Here is a 15,507-nt window from a genome sequence, read left to right on the forward strand (position 1 = left end):
TCCCGCAAACAGCTGTGAAATCCATGACCGATTTTATCTGGGTGGGTGGAAGGGTAGGAGGGTTGGAGGTGGGAGGGTGAGGTGGTGGGTGGGGGTGGGGGGCGGCGGGGAGGAGAGGTGGAAGGAGTTAATTGTTGGCCAGGACTCGGGGAGAATCTCGCTTTCCCTGATTGAGCTGCAGTGACAAAAGCAAGACTTCAAATCCAATTTCGCGGCAGGCAGGACTCAACGTGTGGCAGCGAAGGCAGCTTCACCCAAAATAAAATTATAAGTCGTCCTGCGATTTCGAAGTTAGTGATTAACATTACATTGGCCACCATCCCCCTCCCGCCACCCCCCACCCCACCGCACTCCTCATAAATAGAATCAGAGCTCTGAAGCATTTCATCGTTGCATTAAGTGTTTTGACTTTCTCTATCGCTGAGGCCTGTCAATCAGACAGGTTCCAGTGTCTTGGTCGGTGGTTGAGACAAAACAAAGTGCTGCAAGACTGGATGTCAACGCAATAAGCAAGAGCAAGAGATCTGAACCTTCCAAGTGCTTCCTTAACCTTAAAGTACCACAAGCACTTGTCAGGGTTAAAGAGTTCAACCACTATAATTCAACTGAAGACAGCGACAAGATTTAATTCCTCCCCACCCCCCCCCCCCTCCGCTCTGGTCCTCCCCTCACTCCCCTCCTAACCCCCCACCCCCCTCACTTTTGTCCGGTTGCGGAGCCAACGGTGCCGTGCCAGAGCGATATCCATCAATAACCTTTTTATAATTCACCTCATTACACAGCGGTTACATATTTACTTCAAAAACAAACACGACATTGTACGCTTAAATGCTGTTTAAAACGAGGCACTGGCCAAGAGGACAGCGACATCAGGGGTTTGTAAATGGGTGGGTGAGTTAGTAGTAAACGTCTAAAGTACACTGGCCTATTGTGTTGGATGGGAAATGTTAAGCATGGAATTAAGTGCTGGCCGCCGTGAAGTCGTGTCTGAAGATCACTTTCCTTTGTGAGCGCATGGGAAACACTCGGCCACAAACTTTATTGCCCTCTTATAAATTCCTGGGCATCAGATAGACGTTATATGGTTTTATTAGCCATTTGGAAAATAGTCTCTTCCCCTGTTTGCTACCTAACATGTTGGAAGGGTAGAAGTCCTCACTTGTTTTCGCGCTCTCCCCAACTCCCATCCCATCCCGTCTGCCATTTCGGGCCGATTTTGTGCAATGGGGCGCCTTACGTGTTGATTTCCAACGGGGTTCCTCAATAAGGAGCCTTGACGAAGATTCCTTGCGGGGGAGCGGATGTAGGTTTCCTTCGACGGGCAGGAACCCTGCTCCAAGCGGAGTTCCCGCATCGAAAGTTCCGCGTCCCGGAAGCAACCCCCACGCAGATTCCTCACTGGGGTAATTCTACCCCTTTAGAAATCGTCATGTGTCAGGATGGACCCTACTGTCTGGCAAATGGCTAACAGGAAACTCCTCTAGAGCTGACTGCCTTGAAGCAGACATTCACAGACCGACAGGATGGGCATCCATTGATCAGTGATGGATCAGGTTTGAGCCTGGAATCCTTCGGGAACCCAGCTTGGCTGGAGGCCTTTGTGAAGTGAGATGAGTTCACTTGATGAAGTCCCAAGTGGTTGGACTCGTATTTCACTCTGTACTGCCTGCAAGGACAGGAAAGGGCATCTCGAGTTTAAGAGTCGGGAGACTGAATTTCACTATGGCTGCATAATGTGTCTGAATGTAAAGAGGAACTGCCACCACTGTAAGAGAGAGAGTCAATCAATCCTTCAAAAGAAGTTGACTGATAAAAGCCCCTGAAATAAGTGCTCTCATGGAGAATCTGTGCCGGGCTCCAGAATAAATAATAATAATAGTAATCCATTCATTTGATATATCGCCCTATCACGTCATTGAAACATCTCATGTGATATACAGTACTGTAAAGTGTAGTGACTGTGTATTCGTAGGCAAACGACTGCCTAATTGTGCAGTTTGGCAATTGGATATGGAATCAGGTTACATCCACTCTTTGGAGCTATTGACCCTTCACCTAAGCTCTCACTGCGTACTTTAAAAAAAACATTTAGACCAACGCAGGTTAAAGTTCTGGCCAAAACGAATTGCGGGATGTCATAAGTTATCTGAAGGTTGTTTCCGGAACTTGGTCTCACACGGAAAAAGGTCCATTTTGTTCAACAAGCGGTGCCGTCAGATCCACAAATAAAATTGCCTTATCAAAAGGGTTTTACTCCCCCTTCCAAACCGAGAGAGGCGAATTCTTCGTAAAGTATCAGGAAAATGACTTTAACGAAGAATTCAACCAGTTCAAACCTCCCAGCAGCTTCACCAAAGACATATTCCCGTCCCCAGGGCTGGGGCCACGCTGGGGCCATTCTGGTATCTGATGGCCCTCCGTGTTCGTGGGCTGCAGGTAGAGGGAGATACCAGCACTGCGCAATTACCCGTGGGGCAAGCAGAGCCAGGGGAAATACAGCGTTTATTACTCCCGGGTGCCAAGCCTGTGGAATGGACAACTTTTATCATTCCAATGTGCTGGAGAGAGAGCGAGAGAGCGAGAGAGAAAAAAAGTACTTTTTAAGGAGCGAGAAACTGAACTTTGCGATTGTCCTTTAAGATTCAAGTAGAAATTCATAAACAATTGGAAATTCTGTGACTGAGCAACAAATCAACGAGAGATGCCCCGATCCCCAGTGTTCAGTACAGCAGACCCAGTCGGGAAGGTAGTCTACGGATAGGAGTGGGGTTGGGGTTGGGAGAGGGTGGTGGGGGTGAGGCTGGGGGTTAGGGGAAGAATGATTAACTTGAGATTATCCGAGACCAACGTCGAGTGACATCATCAAGACGAAGCCCAGGATGGACATCCAGGAAGCCAGCTTGCCATTCCCGCTACAAACAAAAGCAAACAAGGTCAGTGTGTCTTTAAACAGATCCAGCTGTCCATTGGCGTACAATTCGGATCACATTCCTTGCGCCCCCCCTCACCACCCATCAGCTCCCCCCTCCCCCCTCCCCTTTGCAGCTCTCTAGCAAAATTACTGTGTGCGAATGCGGTCATTCCAATTCTTCCCAGGCTTTAATACAGAAAGCGAGCGTCACACCCCTCCTCTGTGCTCAAACCCTCCCTCGGGCAAGATTCCTTCCCTCTCACAGTAACCAGACGAAAGTACTGCATTGTAGTTGGTTTAAAAGGACACGGGGGTGATAGGCGTCAGAGGGTGCTCCATGCAGGAATTTCTAACGGGATTCTCCACCAAGCGAATCGGAAAGGCGTCACGCCAACCTCCAACGTGCTCCTGTCAGAGCGGCGTTCCCACAAAAATCGTCATGGGACGGACTTTCCCGGTCGCCGAGTGCGGTCGCCGGGCCCCAGTGGGATTCCCTTTTAAGGAACGTCGCTGTAAATCACCGCACATTTGGTGCCACTGTACAAAGACTAAAGCAACGGCTCAGGCATCTTGTGCTCCGCTGGCACTCATAAATCGCTTGCCCTTTGCTCTCATTATTGTCCCATCGTCAGAGCCACTTCATTGAATTATTGCTTTGCAATCTCCTGCCAGACGCCTGTCGGGCTGCAGTTATCAAGCACTCTTGGCACTGATATAACAAGGTACCTTGGACCGACCAGTTTATCTGGTGGCTGAGGTAATTGGGAACACTCAGCTGGTCTGGGTTTGAGACGGGGAGGTGGGTGGGTGGGGGGAAGGGTTGCTTTGAGGACCGTGCGGTGCTCACCTGAGCTGCGCTTCGGGAATGATGTCGTCCACGACAACGTAAACCATGGCGCCGGCAGCAAATGCCAAAGCGTAGGGCAGGATAGGCTCCGCCAGAACCACAGCGAAGGCTCCCAGCACTCCGGCCACTGGTTCAACCATACCACTTAGCTGGCCATACCTTCACAACAACAACAACAACAACAACAGAGGCATAAGAAGTAGAAAGATGGGGTAAGGGCTTGAAGGGAGGTAAAGAAGTAACCCTCACCCCAACAAAATCAGGTTAAGCAAGGGGATTTCATAAAAGGTTTTAGAAGTATGAATGCTTTTGAGAGGATAAATAGGGAAAGCTGTTGCCACCGATCGATGAGTCAATAACAAGGGTCCGGAATTATTATCACCTCCAGAAGAAAAGAAATGGATTTAACGAGACGTTGAATGAGTCATTGTAAACGGGTGTTGAGATTAAGCACATAGAGAAAGGAGCGGGAGAAATACTCAAGGACAAATCGTTTTAAAGGGCAGAATCGAATCAGAGTAGAAAGGTTCACGTGTGGTGTTTGGTGTGTGTGAGGCGGGGAGAAGGGAGAGCTTACAACAGCAGAAACAACGCTATAATGAGCCTGTGAGGAAAGGCGTTAACATGAAATGCTGCAGTCGTGCAAATGCTGTGGGCTTCAGGGCCAGGAGTGAACTGGGGGCAAACAGCCCGACAGGTAAGCGTGCGAACATGCGTTACCTTAGCCGGACGAAAGCTTCCCCTCCGCCCAGCGAGCGTCCCAGCAAAAGTGGCGCGGTGGGAATTATCAGGAAGCCGAGAATCTCTAGATAACACTAAGTAGCTACAGAGAAAGCTGCTTTTTGTTGCCACACAAAACCACTCAAAGTGATGACATGTATGTATGGGATCAAAGCAGGTTGGGCTGAAATAAAAATGTTTATCTCTCAATAAAGACAGATCTGGCGGGGAAGGAGACAGAAGTCAACTGCCAATAAGATAAGATGAAGAACAACTAACCAGCAGACGTGCAAGTGCGCTACGTTATTAGTTTTTCTCTGCAATGTTTTCGTAGCAATGTCTGTCGTCCCTCAATCCAGTCAGCGAATGCTGCTTTGGCGACACTTTATATAGACACTAACTGGAATCCTTCAGCAATGTACAGCTTGGGCGATCTTAACCCTTTCATCAATGTACCGCTCGCAATCGTAACCCTTTCAGCAATTTAGCCCTCACGGCCTTAACACTTTCAGCATCGTACGCTCACGGCCTTAACCCCTTCAGCAATGTACGGTGCGCGAACCTTAACCCCTTCAAGAGTTCTGAGCCTCGCGCTGTGCGTGGGAATCACCTACCAGAAGGCTTTCCACGTGGACATTCCTGCTCCACGCAACGGTAGGCTGACCGCAAGGCCTTCGGGGAAGTTCTGGAGTCCAATCCCAATTGCTAAATTCCTGCAATCAACAAGGAACACAAAGAGATCAGAGTCAGCGGATGTCAGCGGGTAAAGTAACATGAGCCTGAATCTCTCACTTGCACCTTTGCCAAGCAGATCGCTTCAACACACACACACACAGCTCATGTTTAAACGGCAACGCTCCATCCCTGTTTGACACAAGTGCTCAGGGTTGGTGGTGGGGGAGGGAGCGGAGGGTAGTGGGGAGAAGGCTGGGAAGAACCAACTCAAGTTAAAGATCTGTCAACAAAAGATAAGTAGCAGCTTCAAAATTCAAGAGTTTTAAGGTAAATTTCGGTGGACGTGTATTTGTTCCCTTCCTTTCATCTAAAATACATTGAATTTGTCTTTGACTGCTCAGGGCCATTCCAAAGAAGCCCTTTGTAAAGAGAGCCCTTGAGGGTAATGAACCCAGTGTATGGCATGAGCTGCAGATGATTTCTAATAATGAAAGGCTGCTTTGCTTTGCTACGCTGTATTCTCCTTGGCTTGTATTGACTGCCACTGGCTTGGCTTCAAGATTCTGCCCTGGAATAAAATAGATAAATTGGAGCTAGTCACGAGAAGGCTGCTAAAGCCTGAATACATTCCTCTTATTGTGTAACGCAAGCCAACACCCACTGGCACTCGATATATCAATCCTCAAATGCCAGGCACAGGACATACACCAAACCTCTTGTTAAAGTAGTGAATGAAATACATTTCCACGAGTTGTTTTCCTGTTCATTGCAGCTTTTCATTTTGAAGGCAGTAGGTGCCTCTCTGTGTATAATATATACACACGCACACACACACACACACAATACTCTTCACCATTACCGTTCCCTCCACCCCACTCCCCCCACCTCCACTCCTGCAACATCCCCTTTAATGAAATATGGACTCGTGCAGCTTAATACTTTGCCAATTGATTGAATCAAAGAGGCTGCCTGCAGCATTTAAAATAAATTATTCTAATGACTGGCTTTTTCATGCACCACTGGGACCCACCTAGGAATGCAACTTAGAAGTGCGCTATGAAGGAGGGTGTTTTTTTTTGAAAGGGCTGTGGTTGACTGAGCACTGCTGTTTTTTTCCCCCTCTCTTTGCTACCTTTCCAGCGCAGACTGTGTGGTCTCATAAACAAGGGAAACGTACCTCTTCCCCACTTTTTTTTTTGCCTTTCAATTTCACACTTGATGTGCTTGTCAAACACAGAGGGGAGAGGAGGGGGGATGGGGGGGGGGAGAAGGAAAGAACCCTGTGGAAGTAATCATAATAATAATAAGAGGCAATAATCCGGGCATGTGATGCAGCGCCTTTCATATTAAGATGACCCCTCAAATATGCTACCTCTCTTACAATGCAGGTTTACCATGCACTAACTGAGCCCCACTGTGTCTGTGAGCCGTGATCATACTCGTTGCCTACTCTACACTTTGCAGTGTATCCTGTGAAGCGCCTTGTGACGTCTGTCCAGCGTGAAAGGCATTGTCGCAAAGATTTTTCTTCTTCGTATCGTCGGTAAAACGGTTTGACCTCGATTTGGGGCCGGATGATAAATGAGCACATCGCACGCTGCAATTTTCACCCCAATGATGGCGTTTGATCCCGAACGAACAGATAGCTGAATGCCCGCCGTTACACTGGACTTGCCCTGCTCCCACCGCTGTGCAATCTCACACGGAGATGAGTCTGGCTAATCTGCTGCCTTAACAACACAGTGCACAGAGTGACCCTCATCTACCGGTGGCATGTGGTACAAGCTGCTCACACCCCTAACATATTGAAGGGGAAATTGGATACGTAGTTCAGCAGGAACAATACAAAAGGGTTTGGGGGAACGAGCAGGTCATTGGGATTAGAGTGCACAGTTCCAGAGGAGAACTCTATGGGGTGAATGGCTACAATTCGCTGAACACATACCATCTAAAATATACCAAGTGTGCCACGACCAGCTTTGAGTAGATTGTCTCCAGTAATTCATTGAGAGTGACACTCTCTCTCCAAAAAAATGTGGTCACTGAATCCACTATTTGTGGCACGCTGCTGTGCACAATTGGCTGTTGCGTTTGGCCCACAAAATACACAGTCAATCCACTTTATGCTGTATTCTGTGAAGCGCTTTGAGATGTCTCAACGACGTGATGAGCTGCTGTAGCAAATGCAAGGAATATTATTATTATAACCTAACCTCTGATAACCCTAATTTTTTTCCTTTGCTTCCACTTTGTAGAGCGGAACCTTCTGTATAAACCTCTAACAGGTTCTCCGATTAACTCAGGAGAAATTTTGTGTTTCTTCAGTTTCTCAGGCATTTTGCTCGGGCGGTTTTTCCCACCGTGTCCAGATTCGCTCATTTTATGTAGAGTTTCAGAGCCAGGACTTCGGAATTTGGTAAAACTGTTAAATTCAGTCTTAGCTTTGAAGTTGTGACAAATAAGAATAAAACTTAAAACAGAAAACCGGGTTCGAAACAAAGACTGCGTTAAAAGAACTTGCCAAATTCTGAATGTTCTCAAATAGTAAGGAAATAGTGTAAATCTAGACTCAGGTGAAGACGTTTCTAGCCTTAACATTATGCAGACTGGCTAAACGTCCAATATGCATTACGCTTTATACTTTGCTACAGTTGAACCCCTTGCAAAGACTCTTAGGTGCTCACATTAACGAGCAATTTCAGCATTGGGGCTCAAGAGACACACAATAGACCCCAATGTGATCTGATGGGGAGATTTTTTTTATTAATCTCAGAGGATCTTCCCGATGTTCTGGTTGGGCTGCCGACAGCAAAGGCAAAGAGGAAAGAAACATTTCTAAAATCGATTCATCCTGTGGAACGGGGCATCGCGTGAGACAAGGGAAGGAAAACTGTGGGAATTTACAGGGCGTCTAAGTGGAGTACACTGTGTGCGTTCCTCCAAACACTGCAGCTGAAAGCCAAGATTCAAAAAACCTCTATTGTCCTCTGTAAAGGAGCTGTGGTGAGTGTTGTTGTGTTTCGAAACTCGGTGGCTGCGTTTTTTTGCCCATATGGTTCTTGTGGAAGTTATAAATACGATGCTATGCAATTTGTGAACCGTTTGGACCTGCTGCGAGGGGAAGAGGCAGCCGTTGTACAACCTAATAACGGGAAACGGGCTGCAGAGAACAAAAGTCTATCTGTTAGCAGCACAAAAGCTGCCTCTACCACATCTGCACATCAGCCTGCAGCACACAGGGAGCACAGATCCAGCTGGAAACTCCAGCTTGAAGAGGAAAAATAAAAAGAGGACATCACGCACTGGATTCCTGCAGAGTCTCAAAGGTCGTATTGTTCTAGAGTCACAGCAGTCTTGAGTTAACAGCACAGGCTTCTTCCTCCCAAGTTGGTCAAGGCTTCGGGTTCCCAGAGTCACTCAACAGCACATTTCGTGCCTCGCTCGCTCGCTCGCTCACTCACGGCAACCCCTCTGGCTCTCAGTGGGTTCCTCGATGTGTTGGAGGGAAATGAAACGATTGAAACGTCTAGTGCAGTGCACCTTGTCTGCCTGTCTGTCAGTTTCAGGGCAGCGATGGGGAAGCCAGGGCAAAGTTGAGCTCTCTATGAAGCCAGGGAACCGCACAGCTTGGCACTAGTCCAGCTAGGATGCCTTCGGCTTGCAGGCAATGAGGACGTGCTTTATAGTGAAAGTCTGTCTTGAATTACTCGGATTTTCCAGATCTCTTCCTTTTAAGTTTCCCTTGATCTCTTTATTCAATGATTTGGCATGGTTCTGGCAACATTTTTTCCTCTTCCTCACAGAAGTACTGTATATATTCTTTCCATTCATTCCCCTTACAAATTCCATTTTCCTTGGGTTTCATTCTCCAGTCCTGCTTCCCACATAATCCACCCGAGCTTGCTTGCCGTAGGGCCAACATTTGCATTCCTGAATCACTGCGTTAGTATTTTTTGGCTTCAATAAGCAGAACATCTAATAATCATCACGGGAACACGAGCGTTACCCCACTTCCAGGGCATTCATCAGCTCTGGTTTAAGTGCTAACCATTAGAACTGGATATGGTGTCGTCTTCTCTTGTACTCCAATTCAGAGTTAAAAAAATAAGTCACCGATTACCTCCACAAAACGTCTTCTGCGCGCTGACTTCCTTCTCACTGTTCCTGGTCTCTTCCTGTCTTGAAAACTGCGTCACTCCCAACGTTCTCACACTGCGATCTCTTGTGGTTTCTGTTACTCCCAACCTACTCCGATCGAGCTGCAGGACCTTGCCAGTTGCTATTTAGTTCCCCACACCATTGCCGAATTCTGTCCAGGTTGCTTTTTCCGTCTCTTCTTCTCCCGTTTCTATCCAGCCTCTCAGCCTGTGCTAATTCCTTGCCAAGCATGCCACGCCTCTGCCGAACTCCTCAGGTCCAAATATTTGAACTCTGTTGTGTTCGGGATTGGAAATTCAGTCGGTTAGCAAGGTCACCGCCAGCCATGCCATTGAGAAGATCCATTTCCAAATGACTCTGTCTCTCCCTCCCCCTGGACCATTCGTCCTCCCAACTAGGGAATGGTTGACGGCTGTTGATGTTCCTTTCTTTGATCTATCAGGACCGGAACCGTAGGAATTTCCGACGATTCAGCAATGTGACCTTCAGGGGAAGATCGGGACAAAAACAAAATCGGGGGCGATTGGATTGTAACTCAAGGTGAGCTCGGAAATTTCTCAATGGGTCCGAACGGACGCAAAAGAACTGTTAGATTTCCAGTTCCGCTGGCTCCTCCACAGTCCGGCTCAGTTGGCAGCACTCTTGCCTCTAGCTCAGGAGGTCGTTGGTTCAAGCCTTATGTCGGGAACTTTAGAGGTTACGGTTTAGGTTGACACCCCGATGCAGTGCTGGAGAGAGTGCTGCATTGCAGAGGTGCAAGTCGTGAAACAGAGGTACCGGTTCAATCGGACTTTCAAAATCCCATGATACTATTCAAAAAGAGAAGGGAAGTCCCAGTGTCCTGGCCAACAACTCTTCTTTGAAAAAATTAGTCATTCACTTTACGACTGTTTGTGGGGCATTGCTGTGTGCACATTGGCGGTTATGTTCGCCTACAAGTACAATCCCTCTGCAGAAATTCTGTTAAGTGCTTTGAGGCGACATTCAGCACTGAATGGCACTGAATCAAATGTAAGGATTATAAAATATTTAGATAGATAGAACATTTACTGTCTGTGATTGTGCACAAGTCGTTTCTCAATGCTGAATGTTTTGCCAATAAGAAATTCACAATGGATTACAGTACTTCAGTCTGCAGCACTGCCAACAGCCTCTGTCTCTACAAATATAAAGCAAATAAAAGCCGTCAGAAAGTAATTACTGCAACAACTACCCTTTTACACAGCTTTTTTTTCAGTATAAACCGTTCGCTGTCCAGTCAGTTGCTGTAGACACAGTCTCCTTACAACTCACTGTTGCCACCAGTCAACTCAAACAACTGATTCTCTTCCAGTAACAGAGCAGTGAAGGCCATTCGGTTGATGATGAACACTAGCTGCTCTCTGGGAAAGTGCAGCTATTTCTTACATCATCTCCCGATTAATGGGACTCAGATTTTTTTGGTATTTCCATCTTCATTTCCGTAACGAAAAGCATAAGGGAAGGGGGGAGCAGTTTTTTTTTTAAAAAAAGCAATATCTTTTTACGCTGCCTGCTCGTAAAACATTGGGAAACAAAAGCTTTTTAAAAAAATATATATATTATATAGACACACAGCGCCACACTGCACCTTTCATTCACATCTTTTAACGATCCTTGCATTTTTTGTTGGCAAAAAAACAAGACTTAAATGTAATGATACCCTACTTTTTAATCTTTACTGGTGTTTAAGTATATACAGTCGCGTCCCCCACAGGGCAAGACAAAGCGGTATAAAAAGAAATCTAATTCCTTTCGGATGTTGGACCTTACAGCGTGGGGATACCAGTCAAGCATTGTATCCAAACACAAGGATAAACTATTTGACCCCTTGGTGGTGATTGGATCCAAGCCTCACACTGTCCTTACTGAACCTCCAACAATGCCCATAGGCAGACAGATACTAGTCAGTAGCAAGAATCCTGGCCCCATTGGTCCTCAATAGTCCAAGATCGCTGACGCCAACTGTCTCACCTCACTGTACGAGACCGGTTAACTTGGCGCAAGCCAGCGAATAATTCTGATATCATATCAAGAGGCACGGAGTGGAATTTGTTTTTCGCATACCTTAGATTCGCAGACTCACACCCTACCCTGCTTCTCAACAAGCCACCTTGTATATTTGCCCTTAAACATTCCACATGCCTGTTGAGTTGCAAAGTAAAGCTCCTCTGACTCTACCTGACATTATGTTCTTATTGCAAAAAAAGAAATTAATTTCCTACTGAGATGTGTTTTACGACCAAACAAATTCACATTATGAAATATTTTACAAATTACCTCTTACCCAGCGCTCCTCCCCACCCAACACGCACACACCCACACCAAGCCACTGGCCAAACTCATTCCCGTTAGGAAGTAAAATGACCCTCATTCCATCAATTCAAAATGAAAGGACGGGAATCTAATTTGTGCCTCCCAGTCCCTGTGATCCTATTTCTAAGCCAACCTGATGGCACAAAGGGCACTGGGTTGAATTTTTTTTGTTTTGTTCATGAAACAAACATGAAATTGATAAATATCCCCATTTATTGCAGCTATGCAAAGAGGCATTGAGGCCACGATGCTTTAAAGGTGTCTTTATTGTAGGGCTTGTGTCACATAATACCTGTCGTGAAATTTTATCCCCAAAGATTTGGCTTGCTTACAAAGCATCCACGCTTCCAAATGACATTCCCCCTGCACAATAACCTCAGGTGTAATAGCTCGTTTCCTCATGCTGACAATGTGCTTCAGTCGAGTAGGGTCGGAGGGAGCTGAGAGAAAATGGTCTCAAAGGAAACACAGGCACCTCAATGACATGGCAGATTGATAGCTAGGTTTCAGCTTTTCCAGGACAATGATTGTTCTGGGAAAACTGATGAAATGTGGTAATTATCACATCACTGATGATAATTACCACATTACACACGGTCATTTTTTTTCACACACCCCTAATAAAATAGTGTCTGGTGCTGCATTGCCAGAGGTGTCATCCTTCTGATGAGACGTTAACTATCTGCCTGTTCAGGTGGATGTTAAAGGTCCCATGGCAAGAAGTTTCCTCCTGGTGCCCTGGCCACTAGTTCCCCAAATAAATTGCCTCATTGCCTTCATGGCTGTTTGCAAGGCATTTATGGGCGCAATTTGGCTGCCACACTCACCTATAAAATACAAAATAGTGCCATGTTTAACACCTAGACAGGCTAGGCTGTTGAACAGGCTAGACAGGCAAGACCTCAGTTTAATGTCTCATCCAAAGGAAGGTACTCCATCAATGCAGTGGGTACCCAGTACTGCATTGGAAATGTACCACATTCCCTTGTGTTAGTGTCGGTGTTGGTTCCTCCAATGAAGCCATCTTTACTAATCCCAATTCCCTGCTATTTTCTCATAACCCAGACCTACATTCCGGGAAACTCTTGGGATTGAGAAAGTCCGTGCTGGTAAGCCCAGCGTGGGCAGGAATGATGATGTGATTTATAACTGCAGTCACAGTGTGAGCATGGCTTCAGTCAAAAGGCAACAAATGAAAGGAAAATTCAGCACAGATATTGGTCATTCTAAAGAACAATATTTTCCTAGTTCTTGCATGTCATGGGAGACCTTTTCCATTGTGCCCTTGACCTTAAACAGCAGTATATATACTGGCGAAGGAAATCAGACTGCTGTGCTGAAGAGTTGCTCTTTGTTTCTTCGACCTCCAGCAACTAGAAGCTGACGATGGTTTGTATGAAGACTTCTAGCCAACGCTCTAGGGAGCTGCAGAAAGAGTGTGCATTTTTATAGCACCTTATTGCTTCGAAGTATCTCAGAACACTTAACAAGTAATTGCTGTCAAGTGATGGCAAATGTGGCAACCAAGATGTGCACAGCAAAGCCCCACAAACAGCCACGAGGTGTAGGGTTGTTGGCCAGGATACTGGGAGGAACGCCCTTCATTTTTTTGTATCATGTCATTGGATCTTTGAGGTCCACCTGAAGAACAGACAGAAGTTTAAAGTCTCACCTGAAGGGCAGCACATCTGGCAATGCAGGGCTCCCCCAGTACTACACTGAAGTGACACTACTGGAAAAGGGAAGGGAGTTAGTTCCTCTCAGTGGCCTTTCCACCATAATCTTCCACAGATGAATTGGTCATTATCTTTACAATAGTTGGTGAGACCTTCCTGTGTGCATTACAATCACAACTTGTATTTATACAGCACTCCTTTGTACAGGGGAATATTATAACAGGTTTAATATTAGAAGCGTGATGACATAGGATTATTATTTTTGCTTTAACAACTCTTGCTCCAGCAGACATTTGCAGTTTTCACCAACGACGGCAGAGCAGGGAGAGTATACAGGAGTTTCTATGCCCATCGCTGGTTTTAAAAGCACAATCGAAATATAACGCAATTTGCTCACAGCTGCATCTAGTTTGTATTAAGGCTACAAACCCTTTGCTCCTCATACTGGGACACAGCCTGTAATTTAGCTAAATGCAGCAAGCAAAGCCATAACTTATAGCTACAAGCACAAAAATGACCCCGAAAGAAACATTTTTGCGTTTCAAAAAGAGAGCAACGGTACAATTATTTTACTTGGAACGGTTTCAAAAAATTGCTCGGGACAAAAATGAATACAAATTGCCTTCAGGGTTCACATGTGCTGCTTAATATCGTCCAAAGTAAAAAGTCGCATCGAGATTTTAAAAAAAAACCTCTTTACTTTTTTTTTTAGTTGGAACGAACGATCGACTCCCACAAGTTGAGAGATGGGTCCTTTGCAAAGTGCTACACAGATGGCAAAACAAGCGCATAGTTTTCCTAACCACTACAGAAATATCTTAAACACTATTCAACACACAGGAAAAAGCCATCCATTCCGGCAAACAGTGCCACTCTGTCTCCCAGACCTTTTTTCTCTCTCGCTCTCGCTCTCTGTGCAGTGGGAAGCACAAAGAAGCCATTTCTGCCCCTGACCACAACAAATTAACGTGTGGGAGCAGACATGTGAATGGACTCTCTGAAGAACTAAATACAGGCCCCCAGAGCCCCACCAACAACACAGAAAAACCCTAACCTTTCACCTCAGCTCAGCAGTAACAACAAGGATTAACTGTGAGAACGGCAGGAGCCAGGCCAACGGCTCACAGCTCTGACACTCCCGGACAAGATCTTAAGCTCTCCTCCCTGGGTAATTTTAAACGGGGCTGCCGTTAACCCCTCGAGCGCCTCACGCCGTCCGACTTGCTCGGACCCCACTGCGTTTCATCCACCGTCGCTGCCGAAGGCCCTGCCAGTGCAGACGCGAGAGAAGCTCTGCGATTTCTCCAAACAGAACGGTGGTGTGTGCGCGATATTATTTCAGATCGCAATCTTAGATGTATTTTGCCTAAGAGAGTCCATTAATCACTCTGACCTTTTTTTGAGTGGTTGTAAATCCCTGAACTGCGGCGTTCTACAGAGGAAATCCGAGAACGAAACAAAACCTCCACATAATTTTCATTTTGCTTATAGGAGGGAGACGTCAATGAGAGTTAAATAGCAGGAAGGGGTAAGTATGGCACAGTGCACGAAACAAAAGAGTGCAGTTTTAACACTGGGTTGGGTAGACACGATAAGCTAACTCGGGCTCATTGTGTGTCATCTGGCACTTTCAGCTACCACTACCCCTCAACTCTGGAACTCCCTCTACCTCTCCCTTGCCTCCTTCGAAACCCGTCTCAAGACCCTCCTCTTCGACCGTGCCTTCAGTCGCCCTCCAACCCCTACCCTCCCCGCCCTCCCACCCCGCCCCTTGACCCCAGCCACCAGCTTGGGGTGCGGATCCCTGACTGTCCAGCACTTTGGGACGCCCTCCCGACGTGAAAGGCGCTATACAAATGCAATTTGGAGTTGTTGTTGACCCCACTCTATCTGTCCTTAATTATTCCGCCTAAAAAAACTACCTTATTTTTCACTCCTTCAGATGTTTCATGACTGATTCTGAGGCACTTCACTGGAGCCATTACACAGGAAAACATCCAAGACTCATTCTCCCTATTAACTCAAAAACGGTTCAAATTTGTCTGTTTAACATTAACCCTTATAGAGTCCAATGAGGCTCACCGAGGCCTAATTCATATTGCTGCTCATCCCGAATAAAGACCAGAACTTAAATCAGTTTACTCAACGCTCACACATTCAATCAGCCAAGAACAACAGTGGTTGTT

At 46.3% G+C, this 15,507-nt stretch overlaps 1 protein-coding gene across 1 annotated transcript in view; it reads right to left on the bottom strand.

Annotated features, from left to right (window-relative positions):
- Nucleotides 1-2,616: 2,616 nt before the first annotated feature.
- The window catches only part of LOC103175539 (zinc transporter ZIP11), a 171,900-nt gene continuing 159,009 nt past the window's right edge, over nt 2,617-15,507 (bottom strand). The window contains exons 7-9 of the mRNA XM_042342563.1: nt 5,093-5,191; nt 3,759-3,917; nt 2,617-2,912 (exon numbers count right to left, since the gene is read on the bottom strand). Of these exons, the coding sequence (XP_042198497.1) occupies nt 2,834-2,912; nt 3,759-3,917; nt 5,093-5,191 (337 nt within the window). The 3' untranslated portion in view covers nt 2,617-2,833. The remainder of the gene's footprint in view (nt 2,913-3,758; nt 3,918-5,092; nt 5,192-15,507) is intronic.

Source organism: Callorhinchus milii, unplaced genomic scaffold, assembly GCF_018977255.1.
Source record: "Callorhinchus milii isolate IMCB2004 unplaced genomic scaffold, IMCB_Cmil_1.0 Scaffold20, whole genome shotgun sequence".
Lineage (NCBI taxonomy): Eukaryota > Metazoa > Chordata > Chondrichthyes > Chimaeriformes > Callorhinchidae > Callorhinchus > Callorhinchus milii.